The sequence below is a fragment of the Erpetoichthys calabaricus genome, chromosome 14 (genome assembly GCF_900747795.2).
Source record: "Erpetoichthys calabaricus chromosome 14, fErpCal1.3, whole genome shotgun sequence".
Classification (NCBI taxonomy): Eukaryota; Metazoa; Chordata; class Cladistia; order Polypteriformes; family Polypteridae; genus Erpetoichthys; species Erpetoichthys calabaricus.
Genome location: NC_041407.2, coordinates 2642021 through 2667821, shown reverse-complemented (window position 1 = coordinate 2667821; position 25801 = coordinate 2642021). Strand labels below are relative to the sequence as shown.

General features: G+C 44.8%; 1 protein-coding gene across 1 annotated transcript; it reads right to left on the bottom strand.

Annotated features, from left to right (window-relative positions):
- Window positions 1-10403: 10403 nt before the first annotated feature.
- Window positions 10404-25544, bottom strand: LOC114665165 (myosin-4-like). The gene is made up of 40 exons (XM_051936222.1): window positions 25390-25544; window positions 23841-24056; window positions 23604-23747; window positions 23361-23517; window positions 21721-21748; window positions 21515-21623; window positions 21337-21429; window positions 21175-21238; window positions 20990-21088; window positions 20761-20864; window positions 20535-20673; window positions 19637-19755; window positions 19396-19545; window positions 19136-19306; window positions 18741-19047; window positions 18572-18645; window positions 18396-18483; window positions 18191-18308; window positions 17973-18096; window positions 17748-17884; window positions 17403-17658; window positions 17048-17290; window positions 16615-16791; window positions 16298-16447; window positions 16121-16207; window positions 15656-16045; window positions 15442-15568; window positions 15235-15353; window positions 14945-15141; window positions 14672-14855; window positions 14394-14559; window positions 13781-13905; window positions 12793-13101; window positions 12490-12693; window positions 12280-12405; window positions 12015-12185; window positions 11811-11915; window positions 11626-11721; window positions 11370-11504; window positions 10404-10527 (listed from the first exon to the last, which is right to left on the bottom strand). Exons 2-40 carry the CDS (start codon window positions 24042-24044, stop codon window positions 10510-10512), a joined length of 5814 nt encoding a protein of 1937 aa, XP_051792182.1. The 5' UTR covers window positions 24045-24056; window positions 25390-25544; the 3' UTR covers window positions 10404-10509.
- Window positions 25545-25801: the final 257 nt, after the last annotated feature.

Genomic DNA, 25801 nt, shown 5'->3' with positions numbered 1-25801 from the left:
ACAGTCTTTAAAATGCAGAGCTTCTTTCTAAGGAGAAACATGAAAACGATATGATGGCAGAATCTCCCGACCTATAGGCCTAGGTCCATTTTTTCTGTAACTTTATCAGTTACCAATAAATGTGCGGATGTGGTGCTCTTGTACGTTTCATTGCAGCTGAATTGTCGGTAAATAAATGACGCCTGGTCCTTAGGGGGATGAAAACAAACCCGCGGACCAATGTGGCAACGCCAGTTCACCTGGGGCCTCATTTATAAAACTTTGCGTGGATTCGAGAGTGAAAATACGCCAGAAAAAAAAAGAAAATCAAATTGTTACAACGCAGATGTCTAAACAATTTGCCGTTCATCAATAAGAATTGTGAGCGCGCCTCCAACACTGCCTGCAAAGGTCCAATTATGCAGCATGCTGCTCAACCTCATGCATATGCAATCACGATACTGCAGAACTTCATTGGCTGGAAAAGCAGCTCCCGCCTGACGCGTCGAGACCCCGCCCCCTACATTCAGGATTCTCAGACTGAGCCGTGCAGCCGAGGGTGAAGGATTATTCTTGGCATTATAGCGCCTCTCCTCTGTGCTCTGGGGGTCCGGGAAAGGTGTTAAGGTACCATGAACGGACAGGCGTTATAGCCTGGCACAGGTAATTACGTGATTGGTTTTACAGTGTATAGTGCAGGCCATATAAAGCACAGACGGTTCAGCCAGTCAAATTACCGACAGGCCCGCCTGCTACGTACATCATCGTCACATCCGCCAAAGCTGCTTTGCCTCAAAATAAATGAATCACGGGCTGACCTGGGCCACCAAGGCACGACGTTTGCCAGTGAGATCTTGAATGACTTGGGCGTTAGTGGATTGTCGCTACTCACGGTTAACAAAAGCCACCTCAATCACACTAGGTGCCCTTATTGCAGTCCGATGAGGTTACTGCGCCACATCAGCTTTCAAACGACACCACATTCCGTTTTTAAAATTAAATTTTTTTTTTATTTTGTGAAGATGTTTTTGAATCTTGCAACCAAATGTTGGTGTTGTATTTTATATACCCCGTCTAACGTACTGTATGTATATATATATATATACTCAAACTGGGGGGGACCGCAAAGCGGTTTCGGTGGGACCGTGAGAAATGATTGCATATTTATACTATATATATTTTTATAATTATTAGCCTTTACCATCCGAGGGGAAGTAAGTGACTGAGCTCCGTCGTTACCCCTACCACCTAGACCCGACCACTAATCCGCTGTTCCGTTATTCGCTGCCACCGCATTGTTTTCCCACCGTTATCACTTGGCACAAACCAGCCCTTATTATTTTTACCATAATCAAGTATTTGGCGCCCCCAATTTTCTTGAAATAATATTGATTTTTTAATTTTTAATAAAAGGGTCCATGAGCCATCGAACAATTTTTAAAGGGACCGCCACGCAAGAAATTCGAAATAAGTTTGAGAACTGCTGACATATATATATTCTCATAAACGAGATCTGTCCTCAAACAAAGCCTGTGGGTTTTCAATAATGGATGTGCATGGCGTGGAAACTTATTTTAACACAGTAAAAGTGGAGGGAAAAAAAATCTATTTTTGTGCTGCTTCAAAACAGTAAAACCTGACATATTCTGTATATTTCATAATGTTGAATTTGTCTTCTAAGTGTTCCTGACACATTCAATGGCACTTCTCCGATGTTTAGACGCTTATACACCCAAAGTGCATTTTTTGGTAAAAAAAACGTTACAGAGTTTTGCAACGTATTCTGCTATAACATATGTGCAGCAGCATGGCTGATGCTCCAACTTTAAAAATTCTGGAAGGGAAATGTCTGATCTTTATTTTGAGGGGTAGAACATGAATATTGAGCGAGGGATGGTGATGTTATAGCGAGCGAAATGAAAGGAGCAGAGTGTAAAGGGTTAATCATATACGGTTTGAACCTGAAGCGACTCGACTCCGTGAAGCTTTCCTCATCACTCAGTCCTAGCTGTCTGTTTGCTCTTTTCTGGTTTGACGTTTTCAAGCTCTTTGTTGTCAGATCAAAGCTGTGCACAGAATTACAGATGATGAGGTGTCCTCCACACACAGCAGGCACTGTACAATCAAAAATCACGAATGGCATTATATAACACGGGATAATAGAAAAGGCCCTTAAATGGCGGCCTCTGGCCCGTGTCTTTATCTTTTAGCCCCTCAGATGGAGCATTTTAAAACGTGAGTGTGTACAGTAGAACCCCCGTCTGTGCTGCGCCAAGCTGTTCTTGTTACTTTAACTCGTCACTTCTCACGCTTTCACTCTCATTTAAGGGGTCAAGTGTTCATTCCACCGTCCATCCAGACTTTTCTTCAGGCGAATGAGTGCTCTGATGGATGACTGGATACATTTCATTATGTTCAAGCTGTTCTTACCCAGAAGTTCATACTTTGTTTTCAACAGAAGACACTCATGTTGCAAGGAATAGAACACAAAAGAAGAAAACATCAATGAACGAGTTTGTTCCAATTCAATTTTATTGCCCCAAAGAAGGAAAGTTGGCTTGTCAGACCCTACTGCTTGATCCAACAGGTGGTTCAGTTTCAGTTTGTTCTAAATCTGGCTTTACTGGTTGACCCACAGTCATGATAAACACATTTGATGTGTGGAACGGATGAAGGGGGCCACTGCCACCGGGTCAGCAGACCTGAAAGTGACTTTTCATTTTATATTGCGCCTTTCAGAAGGACCACTTTCCAGTGGCTCTGTGGTGTTGGTTATGAAGAACAATTCTTCAACTGTTTATGTGAAAAATTCCTTTAGCCAAATTTGTCTGAAGTGAATTGCTAATTTCAAAAATTAATATCTGTCCTTAAATGACACAGTTTGTTTGAAATAAGAAGCAGCTTGTTACTGGCACCCGAGCTCTGGTGAGATGGAGGCCTCAGATGGCCACACGTGCTCCTCTTCTCCTTTTGGATTTGCATCATTGATTAAAATGGAAAGATGGAAATCTGTTAAGTCCTTCACATGACAGTCCAACTGGGTGTCACAGATGAGGTGGGTAAGATAATGGTGGGTTCATCAAACTCCATTCACTTGCTCTTTGATCTTCAAAATGTCTTTTAATGGAAAATTTAACACTGTGTGAGGGTCTCCCGCAGGTCTGAATCTTCAGGCAGAAGTCAGGAGGACAGACGGCAAAGTGACTCGTGTGGTGATGCAGGAACGGGGACACGGTAGCCACATCTGCTGGCATCAGGTACAGAGCATGAGCCAGTCATAAACAGGATGGCATTCCATTACTGACCACATGCATACCCATGACGATGATGATGAAGATGATTATTTTATAGTTTTCCATCATTTTCCTAAATATTCTTCTTCTGTTGCTTAATTGCATTCATCCTGGGACATCAGGCACCATGCATGAACCAGTCATGAACAGAATGCCATTCCATCACATGGCACATTCATTTCCATTCTTCTTCTTCTTCCTCTTAGTCTTATTATTTAACACTCATGCCCATGATAATAATGATGATGATTATTGTTATTATTATTTTATAGTTTTCCATCACTTTCCTAAATATTCTTCTTCTTCTGTTGCTTAATTGCATTCATTCTGGGGGCATCAGGCACCATGCATGAACCAGTCATGAACAGAATGCTATTTTATCACAGGGCACATTCATGCCCATTATTATTATTATTATTATTATTATTATTATTATTATTATTATTATTATTAAGATGATTCTTTTATTATGATTATTATTATTATGACGATGGCTATTTTTATTATGAATATTATTTAGTTTTCCATCTTTTTCTCCTTTGCTTAATTGCATTGATCTTGAGGGCATCTGGTACACTGCATAAAGCAGTAATGGCCAGGGTGCCATTCCATCACAGGGCACATTCACACTCACATACTGGGTAGACACTTCTCTGTTATATGGGCACACAGGAAGAATGTGCCATGTTGGCACAGTGACTAAGATGAGAATGAACTCCAATCCTGGAGCTGCATGTGCCATCATGACATCTATCGTCATTATTATAATTCTCACATTCATTTTTTTACATTAGTGCTGTGACTCAAAAGGTGCCACAAACATTAGACACGGGCCAGGGGGCAGCTTTGATGGGATGCCACACACTCACACACAGTCTCCCAGGCATATCTCGACATGGTAATCTAACATGAAGTTCTCAAGGTAAACTGGGAGAACATGAACGGCGAGTGACAGGCACCTGAATTGAACCAAAGCTCTGTGTCTTTCGGGTGCCATTTTGGAGTCAGTTTTGCTCTTTTCTTTCCGTTGCAGGTGCCTGCTGGCCACAACGAGTGCTCCGCTTGGAGGTTGGCTTTGTGACGACGTGGACCGTTTCACGGACAGCCTCATGACAGCAGAAAGGATCCTTTTGAAGAGTCTCTGGAAGGAGGCACAGGCTGATGAAGGTCAATGGCTCTCGTCCAGGTCGGCGGAGGACCGTCTCTGTCTAAAAAGCTTTGGGAATACAACATCAAACTGGGCATTCTAAAGGAAATAAAATGCAATTCAAAGTTGGCACCTCTGGGATCTTCACTATTTCCACTTGTCAGTATGGAGGCCTTACCTTTTCCTTTTCCTTCTTCTTCTCCTCTGTTCACTGCTTGAGAGGATTTATTTGAAGGGATATTCTACATCCTGGATATAACATTACTTGGATTACCACCTTGGAGTTTCTTCATGGCTTACGTTTTTGAACTGCTTTCTTTGCAAAAGAGGGGAGCGTTTTCATTTTTGTGATAATGCCAAGACATATTCAGACCTCCTGAGGTGGGACCGAGATCGCTGCCAGGCTGGAGATTGGGGTGCACAATGTCCTGCTGTCCAAAGAGCCCAAACTTGAGACTTCCGGCTTTTGGCCTGTAGTGATTGACTTGGGGGAACAGAAGAGGGTTCAAGGGTTATTGGTGTTAACTTTAGGGAACCAGGGCACTGGGGCCGTCCATCCTCCAGATCCCTCACATATCAGAACACCAGTGCACCAGGTCTATTTATCTTGATAGCTTTGGCTCTCAGGAAGTATTAGGGTTATAAAAAATTAGACCCTTGTTTTGGTTCACTTTGGTTGGTATCAACAGTCACGTAATACCTCTGAAGTGCCAATAATGTTTAGCATGAGGCATGTAGTTCTGTTTCTACCTTCACTTTTTTAAAGGTCTATAAGAAAAACTCAAAAGAGAACTGAAACATGTCAGGGTCCCAGGTAGAAAAGCCCATTTTAATAATTGGAATGGAGGTGAATACGTTTGAGGACAGTGACGTCACTGTTCACATTGGATGAGGATGGAGGACTCCCTACTAGAGGTTCATAACTGATGCCTCACAATGGCAGGAATAATCGAATCAAAGAGTCCCAGATCCAGAAAGCGGACAGAGCAGGACGGAGATCATTGGTCTTCCTCCAATTCAGAGAATTGGGATCTGAAAGGGAAGCAGACGCTGATGTCTGCCCCGTTGCACATTCACACTTTCATCAGCGTGTGATTTAGACAACGTTCTGTTTTATTTTTATCATGATCATTTTTGTCTGAATTTCAGAATGAGTTTTTCGGGTTAGGATTTGGGGTATGGTGAGGGCTGCCGTGCTGTCGTGCTGCCATCTTGCTTTTCTTTGGTGCCTCCATTATGGCTGCCCTCCTGGCATTTCAATAATCCTTGCTTCCATTTTTGGAAACTGGCATCATCCCAACTGACTGGAAAACGGGACTTGTCGTCCCTATCTGGAAAGGGAAGGGTGATCGCCTGGATTGCAGCAACTACAGGTGGATAGCACCGCTCTCGGTGCCGGGTAAGGTCCTTGCTAGGGTCGTCCTCAATAGGATCCGTGATCACTTGCTCACTTACCAGCGACCGGAACAGTCTGATTTTACGCCTAAGAAGTCTACCATCGAACGCATCCTGGCACTGAGGGTTCTCATGGAGCGCAAACGCAAATATCGGCAGAGTTTCATTGCAGGCTTTGTCGTTATCGTAAAGCGTTCAAAAGTCCTGAGGGTTTGCGGGATCCCCTCAAGGTTGCTGGATATCATGGCCGGCCTGTACATTGGGACTGTGAGTGCTGTGCAGAGTGGAGGCAGGACCTCTGCGTTTCTCCCAGTTGATTCTGGGGTTCGTCAGCGGTGTGTTTTCCTCCTACTTTGTTCAATGCTTGTATGGACTGGGTGTTGGGCAAGGTCGTGGGGTCCAGCAGCTGTGGGACATCTGCTGGTGAAGAAAGATTCACTGATCTTGACTTTGCTGATGATGCTGTGATCTTATGTGGAGTCAATGGAGGCTCTGATCGGGGCGCTTGAGAGACTGAGCGAGGAGTCTGAGTGTCTGGGCTTGTGAGGGTCCTGATAAAAACCAAAGAGCCAGGACTTTAGTGACCTCCTGGGCATGGCCATCAGCAGAGTGTCTGTCTGTGGAGAGAGTATCGACCTCATCGAGAGGTTTACTTACCTTGGCAGTGACATTCACGTCTCTGGTGACTCTTCCTATGAAGTCAGTACACGGATTGGGAGAGCATGAGTGGGGTCATGAGGTCGCTGGAAAGGGGTGTGTGGCGCTTCCGATATCTCCGCAAAAGGATGAAGGTCCAAGTCTTTAGAGTCCTGGTGTTCCCTATTTGAGAGACATGGACGCTATCCAGTGACCTGAGATGAAGACTGAACTCCTTTGGTACTGTGTCTCTCCGGAAAATCCTTGGGTACCGTTGGTTTGACTTTGTCCTGAATGAGGCACATGACCTGCATTGTGAGGGAGCGTCAGTTACGGCACTACAGACATGGGGGGTTGCCAACCGGGATCCCAAGTTGTTTGGTCATGTAGTGAGTGTGGCAATGCATGCTCCCCAACTTGACTTGACTTGACTCCATTATGGAGCTGTGTAGCTGGATGCGTGGTTTCCAGAAGTCACAATGGGTGGCGTCACACATGTGAAACTTTATAAGTCAGTGCTGCGTGGTTGGTGACATCCAAGATTGTGGATTATCTCCAAAAGACTTGTGTATTTGTGTGTATTGTATTGTGAACAAAACAAAAGATAAGGATTTGAGGAGTCCACCCCGTATAATGTGGTAGCAGCCAAAACAGCGAGTAATCATTCAAGACTGAGCCAAACATACAGTAGACTGACTAAGAGAGTGAAGGCTTGGGTTTTTATAGGTGGAGGACAGGAAGGGGTTGGGATCTCGGGTGGAAATGAGGTCTGCAGAAGGGCGTGATGTGTAGAAGCAGGCAGGCACGGGCACCCTCAGCCCCAAAGGAGGCACTCGGAGTCTCAGGACAGGCAGCAGAATCAAAATTTATTGTATGGCGCACTTCTGATGGGATGAGCGCCCAGCCGTAGGCAGCCCTTACATTTATTACAGTTCTTCTCATAGCCATTATTCATCCTGAACTGACTCCTAATCTTCCACTGCTCTAATCCTGCCTCTAACTGATTCCACCGTTATTTCTCAGACTGAGGGGGTGTCAAACCCCGCTCTGTCCATCATGTCTGTCTGATGAGACTTATCTTTACTGCTTACTAGCTTAGCAGTCACCCCCAGTATTTGTATTTGGAAAGTTCACATTCCCCCCCTAAAAGAAGGGGCCAATCTTTTCCAGTTCTCCTGCATGTCTAACTTTTGGATTATGAAATATTGGTGGTTTCTATCTTATACAAAATAATACAAATATGTAGGCATAAGCCTTTTTAATCCTGACTCTTATTTAATGCTTAGTGAAATACAATACTTACTTTCTCATGTGGTTATGATACTTTAGCACTACGTATAGATTGCCAGTTTTAAGAATGCATTTTTCTATAGTTGTAGCGGTGGAAGTGGGCGGAGTCTTAGTTGGGCTTAACTTCTGGTGGTCTGTGGAAGAAGGAGAGAAGGCATTAGAACCGTTCATCATGCCCTGGCTCTGCATCTTACTCCCAGTTAAGCCCTTAGACTGCCTGCCATATATATACATATATACCAGGGGGCTCCCCCCTGCTCACTTCACGTCTCTGCCACTCGTGTTGTGAAGAGGGGGGCTGAACACACCCCAAGGAGATGCGGTCCCTCCTACGAAATCCCCTCTTACACGGTGATACAATGGGAAACAAATACCATTATTTTTACCTCCTGTTTGCTCGATCAGCTGCGGCTGCTGCCGTGCCGTGTGATCTGCATCTCGCACGCCGCTTCAAACATTTAGAACCCTTTACAGCAGCTGTCCTACTCTTTGCCTTTTATTTCCAGCCAGGGGGCTCTCCTTCCAGACAATGACCACCTTCCATTTCATTCTGCTCCTCCTCCTCTCTTCCTGCAAGCCAAAGATGTCAACTTAAATGGCGAGTACAGTAGGAAATTGATAGATAGATAGATAGATAGATAGATAGATAGATAGATAGATAGATAGAGTAGGCAGGATTAGATAGATAGATAGATAGATAGATAGATAGATAGATAGATAGATAGATAGATAGATAGATAGATAGATTTTGGTATAGTGGGCAGGATTAGATAGATAGATAGATAGATAGATAGATAGATAGATAGATAGATAGATAGATAGATAGATAGATAGATAGATTTTGGTATAGTAGGCAGGATTAGATAGATAGATAGATAGATAGATAGATAGATAGATAGATAGATAGATAGATAGATAGATAGATAGATAGATAGATAGATAGAATTTGGTATAGTAGGCAGGATTAGATAGATAGATAGATAGATAGATAGATAGATAGATAGATAGATAGATAGATAGATAGATAGAATTTGGTATAGTAGGCAGGATTAGATAGATAGATAGATAGATAGATAGATAGATAGATAGATAGATAGATAGATAGATAGATAGATAGATAGATAGAATTTGGTATAGTAGGCAGGATTAGATAGATAGATAGATAGATAGATAGATAGATAGATAGATAGATAGATAGATAGATAGATAGATAGATAGATAGATAGATAGAATTTGGTATAGTGGGCAGGATTACATAGATAGATAGATAGATAGATAGATAGATAGATAGATAGATAGATAGATAGATAGATAGATAGATAGATAGATAGATAGATAGATAGATAGAGTAGGCAGGATTAGATAGATAGATAGAGTAGGCAGGATTAGATAGATAGATAGATAGATAGATAGATAGATAGATAGATAGATAGATAGATAGATAGATAGATTTTGGTATAGTGGGCAGGATTAGATAGATAGATAGATAGATAGATAGATAGATAGATAGATAGATAGATAGATAGATAGATAGATAGATAGATAGATAGATAGATAGATAGATAGATAGATAGATACTTTATTAATCCCAAGAGGAAATTCACAAATTGTTGTTTCTGGTAGGCTAGGCACTTTTTATAACTTTTTGGTTAGTACGTTAGAAAAATGATTGGTGTTTTTGGTAAATTATGCACATTATACAGTACAACCCTTTTTTATTATGAAAAGGTTAAGTAAGTGTTGCTGTGGGAGGTTCGGAATGCATTATGGGTATTTCCAATATTTCTTATGGGAAAAATAGTCTTGACTGACAACCAACTTGAGTTACAACCAGCCCTCACAAACGAATTGAGTTCGTAAGTCAAGGGTCCACTGCATTAGTGTGACTATTTTTGTAGGAAGACTTTTGATGTTCAACCTCTGGATTGTTTTCTTTAGCGTTAGCTTTCTTAAGTAGGGCTTATTCTTTATCATTGTATAAACGTCTATCCCCTGGTTGCTACCATTCTTTGCAACTATCTCTCTTCCCGTTGGTGACAGATCTGGAGTTGGTGATAAACAGATTAGTTCATTTTTTTTCTATTATGTTTGCAAACACTTTTAAATGTAAAACATGTCCTATCTCAAGACATCCAAATGTTAAGCTTGGGTTCCTTTCCTGAATTTTGATGGCCACAAAGTCATGGTGCCCTTAGGCCGGTGCCTGCTCAGCCTACGCATGGAGCCGGCCCTGCTTCTAATGTTCCTCCATTTTTCAAGTGTGTTTCCAGTTTTGATTCTTGCCCATGTCTTTTAGAATTAGACGAAACCTCATTGAATCAGCATAGTGCTGAGCTGGATTCTCTTTTGGCCAGTGCTGCCAAGAGAACACCAGCTCCATGCCAACCTAAAACTGGAAGGATGGGGTGGGTGAGTCAATTGCTTGTGCTGCCTCCTCAGCATTGGGCACACCCAGGGTTTGGTTGTGGTACCACAACAAAGTCTCTAATGCCAATGCACACCCACACCAACTCCACCGGTGGCACCCTAACCTCTCATTCACACTTGTTGTCACCATCTCACAGTCCACCCATGCCATCTTGTGTATTCTACAAAGACCTTAATGCTCCTGATGGCTCACTTTGGGTTTGTGTTTCAGAAAGAATGAGAAAAGAGACAGGAAATTACACTGAATGCTTTATTATACAATGAACATTTTACAAAACATTACAAAGAAATTCACATTTTGTGGATTTCTGGGATTACAAAAGAAGCTTCAGGTCAGCAGATTTACTCTTCATCCTTGCCCTGTGGGGAAAAAAGTAAAAAAAAAAAGAAATAAGTAAATGAACGATGAGCCTTTGAAATTCCAAACTCTCTCAGAAGGAGAAGGCGGCCATTGATAGGATCATTGAAGTGCCATTGTGTGGCATTGGCATCTCTGATCTCTTTAAGTATGCTGGCTTATTGACATGTCTGACAATATTCATTGAAATAAATTATGCTTGGCTAAATATTGGTGTCAAAATTCCACTAATTTTCTGAACCTACTTATTATGTTCATGCAGATTCTCCGGGAAGCTACTTCAGTTTTATCAGGTGCATGGCAGACCCTGCTCTGTAGGGGGCGCCAGTTCAGTTTCCATCACAATCAATGAATGAAATGAATGAAATGAGCCTGGCCTCTCTCATACTAATCTCCTGAATATTAGGCAGGAGTCACACTGAAGATGGTGCCAGTCTCTCGCAGGGCACAGGTATGGGTAAACATACGTGCCATGAAGGAATAAATGACCTTATCCAATGAGAATCGCCTAAATATTAGGCAGGAGTCACACTGAAGAAGGTGCCAGTCTGCCACAGGGCACAGGTATGAAGGAATGAATGGCCTTTTCCAATGAGGACCTCCTAAATATTAGGCTGGAGTCACGCTGAAGGGGGACCAGTCCATTCCGGGGAACTCTCTTCTGTCAATGAATGAAGCAGGCCCCTCCCTGAATGCCCTTGTGAATATTAGCCAGGAATGGCACTGTAGGGGTGCCAGTCTATTGCCGTGTACCCACCACACCTTGTCTTGAATGAGTAGCCTCCTCTCTATTTCCTGAATATTCATTCATAAATGTCAGTTTTATTCATTTGGGTGGGCTTACCTTGGATCCGGCGTCACGGCTCTTGGCTCTCAGCTTGTTGACCTGAGACTCGGCAATGTCGGCCCGCTCCTCTGCCTCTTCCAGCTCATGCTGCACCTTCCTGAGCTTGGAAAGGTGAACGTTGGCAGCTTCCTCCTGCAGATTGAAAAAGAGTTTGCCAATTTGTCAGGGCTTGTTTATTGCATGTTTGAGCCCCCTGTTTCCAATGTCTGAGGTGTGCTCAAAAAGCCTGCTCGATTGAGGGTGTGTGACTTACAGCTTCCTCAGACTGCCTCTTGTAGGCCTTGACCTTCAGCTGAAGTTTGTCCACCAGGTCCTGAAGTCTCAGAATGTTCTTCTTGTCCTCTTCAGCCTGTGAGACAAGAGACCCCCATTATTAAGCCATGGATGCACATCATGATCATGTTGATGGCACCAAAACAAACACCTTGGTAGATGTACCTGGTAGCTCAGCTCCTTGACTCTCCTCTCGTATTTACGGACTCCCTTGATGGCGTCTGTGCCGTGCTTCTGTTCACCTTCCAGTTCGTTCTCCAGCTCCCTCACCTGAAACACACAAATGCCTGAGGTTCAGTAAACCCAACTCTTGAGATGTTTCCACCTGTGTAGCTGCTGTTTCTCCTCCTGTCACACTTGAGCACTGACCCTGGACTCCAGTTTCTGGAGCTGCTTCTTGCCACCCTTCATGGCCAGCTGCTCGGCCTCATCCAGGCGGTGCTGCAGGTCCTTCACGGTCTGCTCCAGGTTCTTCTTCATCCTCTCCAGGTGAGCACTGGTGTCCTGCTCCTTCTTCAGCTCCTCAGCCATCATGGCAGCCTGCAAATAGCCAGAGCTGAGAAATTACACTAACCGTCCTCAGACAGACAGACAACCCTCATAAGTTAGCCAGGGCTGCGATCCCAGGACGTACATCGGTGATGGCCTTCTTGGCTTTCTCTTCAGCATTCCTGGCCTCCTGGATGGAATCCTCAACCTCTCCTTGAAGCTGACCAAGATCGCTCTCCAGCTTCTTCCTGCTGTTGATAAGGCTGGTGTTCTGCAAAGAAAGTCACACGGTCACTCCCTTTGTGTGAATGCACTGGCACTGGATTCAGCCCAGCAGGGGCACCATGTCCTGTACCTGAGAGTGCAGGAGCTGCACACGCTCGCTGGCATCCACCAACTCCTGCTCTGCCACCTTGCGGCCCCTCTCTGTCTGCTCCAGGGAAGCTCTCAGCTCCTCAATTTCAGCCAGCATCAGGTTGTTCCTGCGCTCCACCATGGCCACCTGCTCCTTCATGTCCTCGTGTCCTCTGAGAGCATCATCAAGGTGCAGCTGAGTCTCCTGTTTTCAAACCAGATCAACAGTTTATAAACTATGTCAGCCAAAAAATATGGAGACGAGCCAAAGACAAGCCGTCACTGACTCCATTAAATGACTTGCCTTGAGTTGAGCCTGAACGTTCCTCAGGTGCTTCTGGGCTTCAGAGGCCTGACGGTTGGCATGTCCCAGTTGGATCTCCATCTCGTTCATGTCTCCCTCCATCTTCTTCTTCAGCCTCAAGGCGTCGTTCCTGCTCCTGATCTCGGCATCCAGTGTGCTCTGCAGGGAGTCAACGGACCTCTGGCTGTTCCTCTTGAGCTGCTCGATTTCCTCGTCCTTCTCTGCGATCTTCCTGTCCACCTCAGACTTCACTTGGTTCAGCTCAAGCTGTGCACGCAGGATCTTGCTCTCCTCGTGTTCCAGGGATGCCTGAAAAGCACATGAGGGAAGCCACGTTAGACACCATGAAGCTCTCAGTTTCATTCATGTCACATTCTTATTATTGTGTCGTCTGTTGGCTTCAGAGGGACTTTTAGACTTCTGTCTCATATAGGACCTTTCATATTAATGTATGTAATCAAATATTTTCAAAGTAAAAGAACACCTTCTGTATTATAACATCCTCTGTCTTACACAATTTACTTTGTTTCTCCTTTAATTAGTGCATTTTCAATGCATCGTACAAAGCACCTTTTTATCCCAGTATTTTATATAGTGACTTTCAGGTCAGGTGCTTTACAAACCAAATATGGGTCTGCCATGTCTTAAATCACACCTTGTGTATCAATCCATCACATCTAGTGCCTTTCACATCAGTGAATATTAATAGACACTTTAAAAAGCAAACAGCATCTGTCCTTTACAAAAACATTTATTGTCACCCATCTTATATAGTGTCTCTCATATGCTTTATCTAACTTTATAGTGCCTTTCATGTTAATTAATGCTACCCGGCTCTTAATAATGTAAAGGCAGTGCCTACTAGGCTTTGCCATGCTATACAGTATCCCTTATCTGTCTGAATGGACACCCTTCTTGTTCATTCATCATGTATATAGTGCCTTTCACATTTCTCTCTGTCTATACACAGACATTAGCTGCATTTTACCTCAGCCTCCTCCAGAGCTGTCTGGATCTCAGACTTCTCCTGCTCAGTTTGCTTCTTCAGTTTCTCCACCTCATGGATGGACTTTCCTGTCTCTGCCAGCTGTTCTGTGAGGTCGGAGATCTCCTCTGCATTTGATAAAAAGAAAAACCGGAGCACACATTTAATCAAATGGCATACACAGAGCAAGATGTGACAGCCTGGACAAAGGCAGGGACAAGGGGACAGGGTACAAGCATCTAATCAACCGATGTTGGGTAGCATTCAGGCGCTGAATGTAATCAAGTGGTCTATGAATGTCTACCTTATATAGCGCCTTCCCTAGGAACAGTGTGTCTAATGTGGCAATCAACCAATTTACAGTGGAAGAGCACAGTGCGTTTTTGAGTGCCGCTCTTCATTATTGGTATTAGTAGTTGTGGTATTGATGTGATTATTAGATGGCCTCTTAAGATTAGAGGAAGCTTTATGTAGAGGTGAGGATCAATAAGAGCACCGTCCTGTGTATGAATGACACAAACAGACATCCATCCTGCTGGGACACCCTGTGCCTAATGATCAAAGGGGAGAGGCACCAAGACTGACCACTAAGGACAAACCAAAATCCAATCCTTACGCTGCAGGTTCTTGTTTTCACGTTTCATGGTCTCAAGGTGCTCCAGAGACTCCTCGTAAGCGTTCTTCATCTTGAAGTTCTCTGTGCTCAGGGAGCGAGCTTCCTTCAGGCCAGCTTCCAGCTCGGCTTGGCTCTCTTCGAACTTCTGTTTCCATTCAGCCATGACCTGTCCAAAACCATTTCATGCTGATGAGAGCACTGTTTGAATTTCACCCGCCCTGTTCCATGTGTCATTCACCGTCATGACCGAGCTTCACGCTCGCTTCATCATCGTGTACCTTGTCGAAGTTCCTCTGCTTCTTGTCCAGAGCAGCGGCAGCAGCATTAGCCTTCTCCACGTCCATCATCAGGTCTTCTACCTCACCCTGAAGTCTTTGCTTGGTCTTCTCGAGGGAGGAGCACTTGGAGTTGGTGGCCTCAATGGCCTCCTCAGCCTCCTGCAGACGCTGGGCAAGCTTCTTCCTAAGAAGCAAAGGAGATCAAACATGTTAATCAAGAACTGAGTCTGTCGTAGTTTCCCCCATGGATGACGTCAAGATCTGCCCACTTACTTGGCCTCCTCCAGCTCCTCTGTGCGCTGGATGGCGTCGGTCTCGTATTTTGTCCTCCACTGAGCGACTTCACTATTAGCCTTGGACAGAGAGCGCTGCAGCTCAGCCTTGGCCTCCTGTTCCTCTTCAAACTGCTCACGGAGCAGGTCGCAGTCGTGGCGAGCAGACTGCAAAGCGTGGGCCAGGGCGTTCTTGGCCTGGAGAAGGGGAAGCCAAAATGTTAGCTTGGAAGACCATGTATCCTAAAGAAATCATTTAGGGATTTCTTAAAGAGAACAGCTCCATCTTGCCTTCACTTCCTCTTCATGTTGCCTCTTAATCTCCTCAAGCTGCTGGGTAAAGGCCTGCTTGCCTCTGGTCAACTGAGAGACCAGGGATTCCTTCTCCTCCAGCTGGCGAGAAAATTCACCTGAGATGAAAGAAGGAGATCAGTGAGCACCTGATGCCCAGCACTTCCCACACTGGCAGCTCATACTTCGTGAAGAGGGCCGTGTTACCGTTTTCTGTCTGCAGACGAGCCTTCTGTGTGGTGAGGTCGTTGATAAGCCTGTGGCTCTCATCACCTTTGGTCTTCACTTCACTGAGTTGGTCCTCCAGTGAGCGGCACATCTTTTCAAGGTTGGCCTATCCGAAAAGGGAAAAATCGATTAGTTACACTGAGAAACTGTCCCTGGGAAAAATAGCAATCTGGGTAAGGGGGACAGCACTTACTTTCGACTTAGCCACGGACTCCATGTTTCCAGAGAGGTCGTCCACTTCCATCTTCAGTTCGCTCTTCTCCTTCTCCAGCTTCTGTTTCACACGCTGGAGGTTGTCGATCTGCTCCCCAAGCTCGGCCACGCTGTCTGCGTGCTTCTTGCGCAGGGCGGAGGCGGTGGCTTCATGCTGAAGGGTGGCCTCCTCCAGGTCACGGCGCACTTTCTGGAATTCGGCTTCCCTTTTCTTGTTCATCTCAATCTGGGCAGAGGTGGCACCACCGGCTTCCTCCAGCCTCTCGCTGATCTCCTCCAGCTCCCTGGACAGGTCGGCTCTCTGCTTCTCAACCTTGGCACGGGCTGCGCGCTCAGCTTCGATTTCCTCCTCCAGCTCTTCAATTCGGGCCTATGAAGATGCTCACACTTAGCAAGCGTTCGGTTTCCAACAGACATGTGTTTCCAGCCATAGAGGCCATTTTACCTGCAGCTCCTTAATCTTCTTCTGCAGCTGGGCACCGAGGGCCTGCTCATCCTCTACTTTGCTCAGCAGTGTGGAGACTTCAAAGTCCTTCCTATAATATGAAAGAATATAAAGCACATTAGACAGATGTATGGAATCAGAGACAGGAGGACAGATAGACAGCAATGTAGCGAGAACTTGCTTTTTAAGTTTCTCCTCCAGCTGCTGCTTTTCGTTTTCCAAGTCCATGATGGTTTCCTGAGCAAGCTTCAAGTCACCTTCCAGCTTTCTCTTGGCACGTTCAAGGTCCATGCGGAGCTTCTTCTCTTGCTCCAGTGAGCCTTCAAGCTAGAGATTAAAAGTAGGAAATGAACATGTTGGAGAACATAAACTTCCCATGCTAGAGGGTCATTTTAGTTTTTTTTTATCTATTATCAACGAAATACACAACGACCCCATTATTTTTCCACTCCGAGTCTTCTCAGAATCATTTTGGACCAACTCTTCCAACTCACATCATCGACCTGCTGCTCCAGCTTAGTCTTGGCCTTGTTCAGAGTGTTGACCTTGTCTTCTTCAGCCTGCAGGTCATCCAGGGTCTGCTGGTGAGCCTCCTGAAGAGCCTTCTTCTCCTTGGTCATCTTGGAGATGTTCTCATCCAGAGTGGCCATCTCTTCAGTCAGGTTTTTCACCTGCGGGTAGACATGGGAGGTGTAATGAAGCAGAGGAATACCAGATTGAATGTTGGGAGAAGGAAGGGTGCTACAGGACAAGACTTGGGGTATAAGACGCTCTACTGAAGACTGCAATGCCAACGTTATTGTTCACTCCCTTCTTTATGCATTATTTGATATAAATGAGTCTACATGAAGTTACTTCTGGGTTTCAAGGGACAACTCAAGAGTGTCCCTATTGGCCAACGGTATGCAATGAGGGCCGATCAGATACCTTGTTCTCAGTGGCGTGTTTCTCCTTCTCTACTTTGGCCAAGGTGAGCTCCAGGTCATCAATGTCCTTCTTGAGTTCTGAGCACTCGTCCTCCAGTTTCCTCTTCTTGGCTGTCAGCTCGGCGTTCATTTCCTCCTCATCCTCCAGTCTTTCATTGAGCTCCTTGACCTTAGCCTCAAGCTGGATCTTGGCCTTGATCAAGCCTTCACATCTTTCCTCAGCATCACCCAGGTTTTCTGCTTCCTGTTAAGACAATAAAGTAGGACAGGGGGTTGTAAACAAACACCCAAACAGCCAGTGGCACAACAACAGTTACACAGTGGCAACCATTTGAAAATCCGGAATGACTTCTTACCGCTTGAAACTGAAGCTGAAGGTCATTCTTCTCCTGGACGAGAGTCACCATCTTCTCCTCAAGCTCCTTCCTTCTTGCCTCAGACTTGGCCAGATCTTCCTTGCATTTGGTGAACTCCTCCTTCATGTTGGCAAACTCCTTTTCTGCCTCTGCACTCTTCAGGAGAGGCTTGATCTTGAAGTAGAGCTTCATCCATGGCCAGTGCTTGACGTTCATGAAGGAGCGGATGTTGTACTGGATGGAATAGAGGGCCTCCCTGAAGTGGACAACCAATAAGATAAGTTTGAAAACTGGAAGCACTGCAGCAAAGTCCTGCTAGGTTCACATTCTCGCACAAGGGCGTACCTCCTCTCCATCATCTTCTTGAATTCAATCCTCATTAGATAGCCCCTGCACACGGCTTCAGTGCAAGTGATGAGCTGTGCCAGACGCTCATCTCTCATTTCCTCAAGAACACCCAGGAGACCAGCTTTGAAGAAGACCTGGCATTGATAAAGCACATATTTTAAAGGTGAGTCCAGCATGGTGGGGTTTAGGATCTTTGGGATTCTCTCCATTTCACATCCTTACCTTGGTGTGGCCAAATTTGTACTGGCTGTGATCGATATCAATTGATCCCAGGAGTTTCTCAGAGGCTTTCTTATTGTCCATAAACTGGCCTTCTGGGACGGCGCTAGCATTCAGAACTCGGTATCTGTAAAGATGGAAGCAGAGCACTTGAAGTGAAGCTCCTCCAGAGACCAGCAAAGTCTTCAAAAAGGAGGGGATGGGACTGCTAGATTGCCTACCTCTGTTTGAAGTCACCATAGTGGATTCTGCTGGGGAAACCCTTTCTGCAAATCCTGATACCTTCCAGGACACCGTTACACCTCAGCTGGTGCATGACCAAATGGTTGTCCATGATACCTGTAAGTGTATTCGGAGAGGTTCTGTTAAACAAACGGGTGATCTTGTGGTCGGCTCAATGATGTCAACTGGCCTGAGGGCCCCTACCTGGTGTCTTGGTTTCATTGGGAATCAAGCAACGCACAAAGTGAGGATGGGTGGTCTTCAGATTGGACATCAGCTTGTTCAAGTTTTCCTGTAACAAGACAGAATGAAAGTTAGGTGCTCATTCCATTATTTTTGATACTTTGACAAAAAAAGAACCAACTTGAACTAAACATTACCCTGAAAAGAGCAGACACGGTCTGGAAAGAAGAACCCTTCTTCTTGCCTCCCTTGCCTCCCTTGGAGCCAGCATCTTGAAAAAAAACCCAGAAATAACTGTTACCGCATTCTAATTTCTTGAGAGTACTATCGTGAAATATGAAGGTGAGCAGAGACATTGGAATGTACCATCAGTAGCTGAGTAGCTGGAGTACAGGAAGGACAGCAGCTTCACAGAAGACTTCTGGTAGAGCCCCACAACGGACTCGTTCAGGGGGTCCTTGTTCTTCTCCAGCCACCCAGAGATGTTGTAGTCCACAGTGCCGGCATAGTGGACCAGGGAGAAGTGGGCCTCAGCTTTGCCTTTGACGGGTTTGGGTTTCTGGAAGCAGTTGTTCTTGCCCAGATGCTGGTCATACAGCTTGTTCTTGAAGGAAGTGTCAGTAGATTTGGGGAACATGCACTCCTCTTCCAGGATGGAGAAGATACCCATGGGCTGTCAGAGAGAGAGGGGGTTGCCAATCACGATTACAGGGTGCCCCCGACTTATAAGTCATAATGTAGCTTAAGGACAGAAATCTTACCTTCTCAATAAGCTCAATGCAAGAGGCCAAGTCCATACCGAAGTCAATGAACTCCCACTCAATGCCCTCTTTCTTGTACTCTTCCTGCTCCAGGACGAACATGTGGTGGTTGAAGAACTGCTGCAGCTTCTCATTGGTGAAGTTGATGCAGAGCTGCTCCAGAGTGTTAAACTGAGCACAAAAACAAGAATGTCATCACTGTGGTGTTCCTTACCCTCTCATTTTAATGTTGATCTTTGTAAATGGGTCATGGAACTTACGTCAAAAATCTCAAAACCAGCAATGTCCAGGACACCGATGAAGTGCTGTCTTTGTTGCTTGGTATCCAGCTGTTGGTTGATACGGATGACCATCCACAAGAACATCTTCTCATAGACGGATTTTGCCAGAGCACCGATGGAGTTATACACCTATAAGGCCATAAAGATGAAACCGGGTTCAATTCAGGAGCTGTCTTAGTGGACGCTTTGTTCACATGCGGGAGAAGCTGCCAAAGTTTACCTGCTGGACGCTCTGTCCCTTGGTCACAAATTCATTGCCGACCTTTACTCTTGGGTAGCAGAGGTTCTTAACAAGGTCTGCAGAGTTCAAGCCCATCAAATAAGCAGCCTTGTCAGCATCTGAAAGTTGAAAGGAAATGGAATTGGATCAACGTGACCATCATTTTTAAGGTCAAACAGAGTGCACCATGTGAACGGGTACATCAACTGGGAAGATTCCTAATGATATCTGGTCAGGTAGATCAACTGGGAATATCCCCAATGATATCTGGTCAGGTAGATCAACTGGGAATATCCCCAATGATATCTGGTCAGGTAGATCAACTGGGAATATCCCCAATGATATCTGGTCTCCATGGACAGTGTCATTGCACAAAAGCCCTTTAAACATCTAAGAAGAAGGACTGGGGACTCCAGAAGGAGAATAAACTAATTGTAAAAAAATTGGTGAGGAATGTGAGTGACCAACAAGAATGACTCTCACCAGTATATTGTAGCAAAGATTGATTACATTAAACCAGAAACTGAAACTCTAAGGCTAGTGAGCCAACTTTCATGATGGGGCAAAACTCCATTCGGACACAAGAGAGGGTTTTAATTGTCCAACCGAAAGAGAAAGTCCTTCACTTTCTTAGTAGAGTGGTATCTCACCTTGAGCACACTCAGTACTTCAATATTCTTAAACCTTGGCTTCTGCTCCCCTGGCCAGAGGGACATTGGGCATTTGGGGCATGTGGTGCCCCTTCCGTTTTCCAGAGAAGAATATCATTTGATACAAGCTACTGTATTTCGATTGCTTGTCTACTTCAAAATAATGAGTTATCTTGGCAGCCTTAGGGGCAGTGTAGGAGCCCAGCCAAGATGGGATGCTACGTTCACAAAGTGAATGTAAAGTTCACCTTCAGTGCCATCGGGCTCGGCCTGCTCCTCACGCTGCTTCTGCTTGAACTTCATGTTACCATAGTGCATCACTGCACCAGTCAGCTTGTAGATGCCCATCTTCTCATCAGCATTGAATCCCAGGATGTCAATAGCTTCCTACATGAGGACGCAATCACAAAGTAACATCAAAGCCCTTGAAATCTGTCGGAGAGATTCATCGCCTCAGAGTGAAACTTCACTTACGTCTGTGGCCATCAGCTCAACTGTGTCATCAATACTTTTCACAGCAATTTCACCCTGGCTGATGTATGGGAAATCGTAGGGGTTGGTGGTAACCAGAAGCATGTCTGGTAAATAAAGACACAGAAAAATGTGTTATTAGAGCATTAAAGAAAACAATGAACTAACCTACAGGACACTATAAAGGGTGAGACATCGGCAAAATGGAAACTCCCCCCGTTTATGGTCTTACCAATAAGCTCGGGCTTTTTGTTGCACAGAATCTGGTAGAAGATGTGGTAGCTTCTTTCAGCTGAAAGCTGGAATGTCACTCTGGACTTTTCTAGCAGGTCTGCAAACATTTTAGAAGAGTCGGTTAGCATTTCGTGTTTGTATCGCACACTGATCAGAAAACGATGTCTCAAAACAAATACGTACAAGTCTCGATATCAGCTGAGGACAGCTTTCCACTTGGGCCGAAGTGAATTCGGATGAATTTACCCTGTTGGCACAGAAGATGATGAGAAGCTCATTTGTAGTTTTTTGGGATTTGCACTGCATCCTCTCGGATTCACAAAAAAAAACGGAAGAGTTACTTACGAAACGGGAGGAGTTGTCATTTCTCACGGTTTTGGCGTTACCGAAGGCTTCCAGCAGGGGGTTAGCCTGGATGATTTGATCTTCCAGAGTTCCCTGTTAAAGTTAAAAAAAAAGCAAAACATCAGCAGGCTGCCGGATGCTTGGGTGGCACACTTGAACGGTGAAAACGCGAGCCAACCTTAATTTTGGACTCCTGCTTCTTCTTGCTGTCACCGATGGCTGCGATTGTCGCAAAGTACTGGATGACACGTTTCGTGTTGACAGTTTTTCCGGCACCAGATTCTCCACTGGGGTTAAAGAGGAAACAAAATGTAAATCAGCTTAATAACCGCTATAATGAGTAAGAAAAGGAGAAGGAGGTCCTCGAAAAAGACTTCTACTTACGTGATCAAAACTGACTGGTTTTCACGGTCTATGAAAACAAAATCAGAGAAAATTATTAAGATGGAGCTGGGCATGAAACTGGCATTTAAAGTGTCTCAGAGCGACAAAGTCACACACACAGACACACTTCTCAGAGAGACACGGAGAAAACATTCACGACACGTCATTTGACGGCACGGATCACTTCGACGGTACATTTTACATCAATCCGCCAAAGACTCCGCGTGAGAGCTCGACCTTTCTCTGTAGTCACAGTACACGTCACTCCACTTCACCGAACACAGACCACGGGAGGTCGTCGCTTTTCGTTCGTCCCTATAAACGTTACTCAGCTCTACCAAAAGATAGAGTGAGAAGTCAACGTTTTTTTTTCAATAATCGTTATAAATTTCACTGAAATTTACCAAAAACTGAATGTGAGAAGCCAACATTTTTTTGTCGTTGTTATAAATCGTATTTAACTTAACCAAAGATCAAAGTCGACGTTTCTCGGCAGCGTTTTGAACATTTACTCAACTCTTAATTAGGACAGGGAGTGACAAGTGAGCATTTCACTGTCTTAATCTTCTTTATTTATTTATCTGGTTTGCACAATGCTATATACTGTATATGCTGCCGTTCTTTATTATATTCTGTAAGTGCCTTGAGCATGGGAAAGGCGCTATATAAATAAAATGTATTATTATTATTATTATTATTATTATTATTATTATTATTTCATTTGCAGGCCTTATCCATTTTAGGCAACTTTACCAAAGATTAACGTAAGAAATCGCCATTTTTTTTCCTGTGTTAAAAATTGGACGTAACGTAACGAAAGATTGATGAGAACTGATGAGTAATTGTTCCGAATTTTATGCAACTTCAGCAAAGATCAAGTGTGAAAAAACAGACCTTTGTATGCAGTCGTTATGTATTTTATGTAATTTTAACAAGTAATAATTTAACATTTCTCTGCAGTCGTTACAAATGTGACGTATAATTTAAGAGCGATGTGAGAAATGCTCCTCGGTGGTCGTTACAAATCCATTGTGACTTTAACTGAGATCAAGTGCGCAAACTCGATATTTGCCTGTTATTTTATGCAATTATACCAAAGACCCATGTGAGAATTTGACATTTTTCTGCAGTTATTATAATTTTTTCATCATTTGCCCCTAGACCAATGCGTGAAATTTACATTTTTGCGCAACTGTTATAAATTTTACGTAACTTTACCAAAAGACGAATATGAAAAGTTCTCTATACTGTAGTCGATGTAAATCTTATGCACCTTAAAGATCGAGTGTGAACGTTTGATATTTGCCCACAGCCGTTAGAAATTGTAGGTAACTTTACTAAAGACAACTGCAAGAAGTTGACGTTTCTCTAGCATTGTTATACAGTTTTGCGCAACTTTACCAGAGATCAAGTTTGAAATGTCGATTTCGGTCTGCAATCTTTATGAATTTTAGATAAGTTTGACAAAGGCGGGCGCGAGAAGCTGACATTTTCCTGCAATCACCTCTTACACGCAGACCATAATGCGGTGCCTTGGCGGTGCCAGGACACCATGGAGGCCTCATTGCCATGTTGGTATTCCACTGAGCTCCAGTCGGTCCTAACCTCATGCATCGTTCGTTACGTTTCTGTGCCCTTACCAGTCAACATGAATTGGTAGGCGTTGTCAGAGATGGAGAAGATGTGTGGTGGGGCCTCCTGACGCTTCTTGCCTCTGTACCCGGCAACAACCTCGGGGTTGTACACTGGCAGCCACTTGTAGGGGTTCACGGTGGCACAGAAAAGCCCAGAGTAGGTCTGGATGAAACGTAAAAAGGATTATTGTCAAATCCCCGAGTCAAGTGGGCTAGAGATGGGCCAAAGAAGCTGAATCTAAGACTTACGTAGATCATCCAGGCTGCGTAACGCTCTTTGAGGTTAAACAGCACAGCGGGCTCGTTCAAATGGGTCATCATGGCCATGTCCTCAATCTTGTCAAACTTGGGAGGATTCATGGGGAAGACTTGGTCCTCCTTGACTGTCACCGTCTAAACAGTAAAGAAATCGGACACTTTGCTTGTCAGGGGGAAATGCGAAAGAAAGCGGCATAAAACCACGTGAGGAGTGATGCGCTCACTTACCCTGTTGTCTTCGGTCTTGACGGTGGCTTTGCCGCCATCCTTGCTCTCGATGATACCCTTCACGTACAGTTCTTTGTCGTCAGAAACATAACAGGCAGTCCTGGCATCAAAGGGGCGATTCTGGGCTTCAATTCGCTCCTTCTCAGACTTCCTCAGGTACTGGGCCGCTTCCCCGAAGCAGGCCATCTCAGCGTCACCGCTCATGATGGCAGAGTTCTGTGGGCAGTGAAGCAGAGTGTCACGAAGAGGGAAAACGGCGTCTTCTACTAGTGCTGGGCTGCCTAAATCAGCAGGGAAACGACAAGCCCACTAACGCATGAGGACAATAAAACGCACTTATACAGAAAGTGGCCCACCTTTCTTTACCCGCTCAATTCCTGCCTCTGAATAGTAAGCTCATTTTCGGCTACTGTTAAGGAAATCGCTTCTCTTTATGCGGCTGATTATCTAAGTAGACTTTACCAGGAAAGCCAGAAAAGTGGTGGTCTTTCCAATTTAGCAAAAAATCCTCCCTGGAAATTAACGAACTGCACTATCCAACTGTCAGATTTCAGTTTTAAAAGACAAGATTATGTTATGGCTGTCTGCCCAAAGCCAAGCTAACCATTGGTAAACCTGTCCTCCCTCCACACCCATCACTGACTTATCTACTTCTGAATGGGGCTCACCACCTAAAGGTGCCCAGGATTGTGGAAAAATGAAGGAAAACGGGCTATTCTGGGTAAGCTGATGGTGATGATGATGAAGATGCTCATCTAGCTCGGGGTCACACCTATAACACTGAGCACATGAACCAACCTTGCACTGGATACCACTCAAGATCACAGCAGGCACCGGCACTACTTGGCCAGTTTAAAACTTTAACTTACAGACTTCACTTTATATAGCGCCTTTCAAAGTAACATTAACAAACTGCATAACACAACTGTCAATGCTGCAGAATGACAATGGGCAATAAATGTTGAATCGCCTGAAACACAATTGTTGTTCCCATTCATTTCTTTTTAGAGAAATAATATCAGTCAGTCAGTCTTTATCCAGCCCGTTATATCCTAACACAGGGCCACGGGGATCTGCTGGAGCCAATCCAGACAACACAGGGCGCAAGGCAGGAACAAATCCAGGGCAGGGTACCAGCCCACCGCAGGGCACACACACACACACCAAGCACAATTTAGGATCGCCAATGCACCTAACCTGCATGTCTTTGGACTGTGGGAGGAAACCGGATCACCCGGAGGAAACCCACGCAGACACGGGGAGAACATGCAAACTCCACGCAGGGAGGACCCGGGAAGTGAACCCAGGTCTCCTTACTGCGAGGCAGCACCGCTACCCACCGCGCCACCGTGCTGCACGAAATACTGTAATATCATACATTTATAAAATAAAATAAGAAACATTTATTTTTTTTTCTAACAGAGAACCGGCAACTATTCTACCGCATAAATGTGAAACTAGCACGGGGCCCGAAATACAAACAAACCGAACACGTGCAAAGAGACCCCCGACACGCGCACCCCGTAGCGTCAATGTGGCTTCTCCTCACCTGTTATCTCACCGGCAGACCTGAAGAAAATGCACTGGTGATGAAGAGGCCTGGAAAAGAAAGAAAACCTTAGCATCTTGTAAGCCCGGACCAGCGTGAGGTCCACAAATCCAAGTAGTGGAAAGCTCACAATTTGGGAATGTAATGTCAAGCTGAAGGAGAACGCAACGCAATCACGATGCGCAGCCGCACTAGAGCGGGGCTGTCTGGCGGCTCAGTGTCTGAGGACTAGCAGACAAGTCACATTTTGAAATATGTTTACTTTTACTCAGATATCTGTAAAGATAAATCGCTGCATTGGGAAGGAGCCCACCTGCAGGCGCACAGAGTCTAACGATGTCTAATAAAGCAACGACATGAGGGGCGCACATTTGATGGAGGACTGGAAGTTAATGAATGAATGAGTGAGTGA

Excerpts from the sequence above, each read along its gene's own strand:
- LOC114665165 (XM_051936222.1), bottom strand. The coding sequence starts at position 24,044 with ATGAGCGGTGACGCTGAGATGGCCTGCTTCGGGGAAGCGGCCCAGTAC. Across the intron at positions 17,659-17,747 it reads AAGAAGATGATGGAGAGGAG|GGAGGCCCTCTATTCCATCC; the intron begins GTACGCCCTTGT and ends TGTCCACTTCAG. Across the intron at positions 14,856-14,944 it reads GAGGAGCTGGAGGAGGCCAA|GAAGAAGCTTGCCCAGCGTC; the intron begins GTAAGTGGGCAG and ends TTTGCTTCTTAG.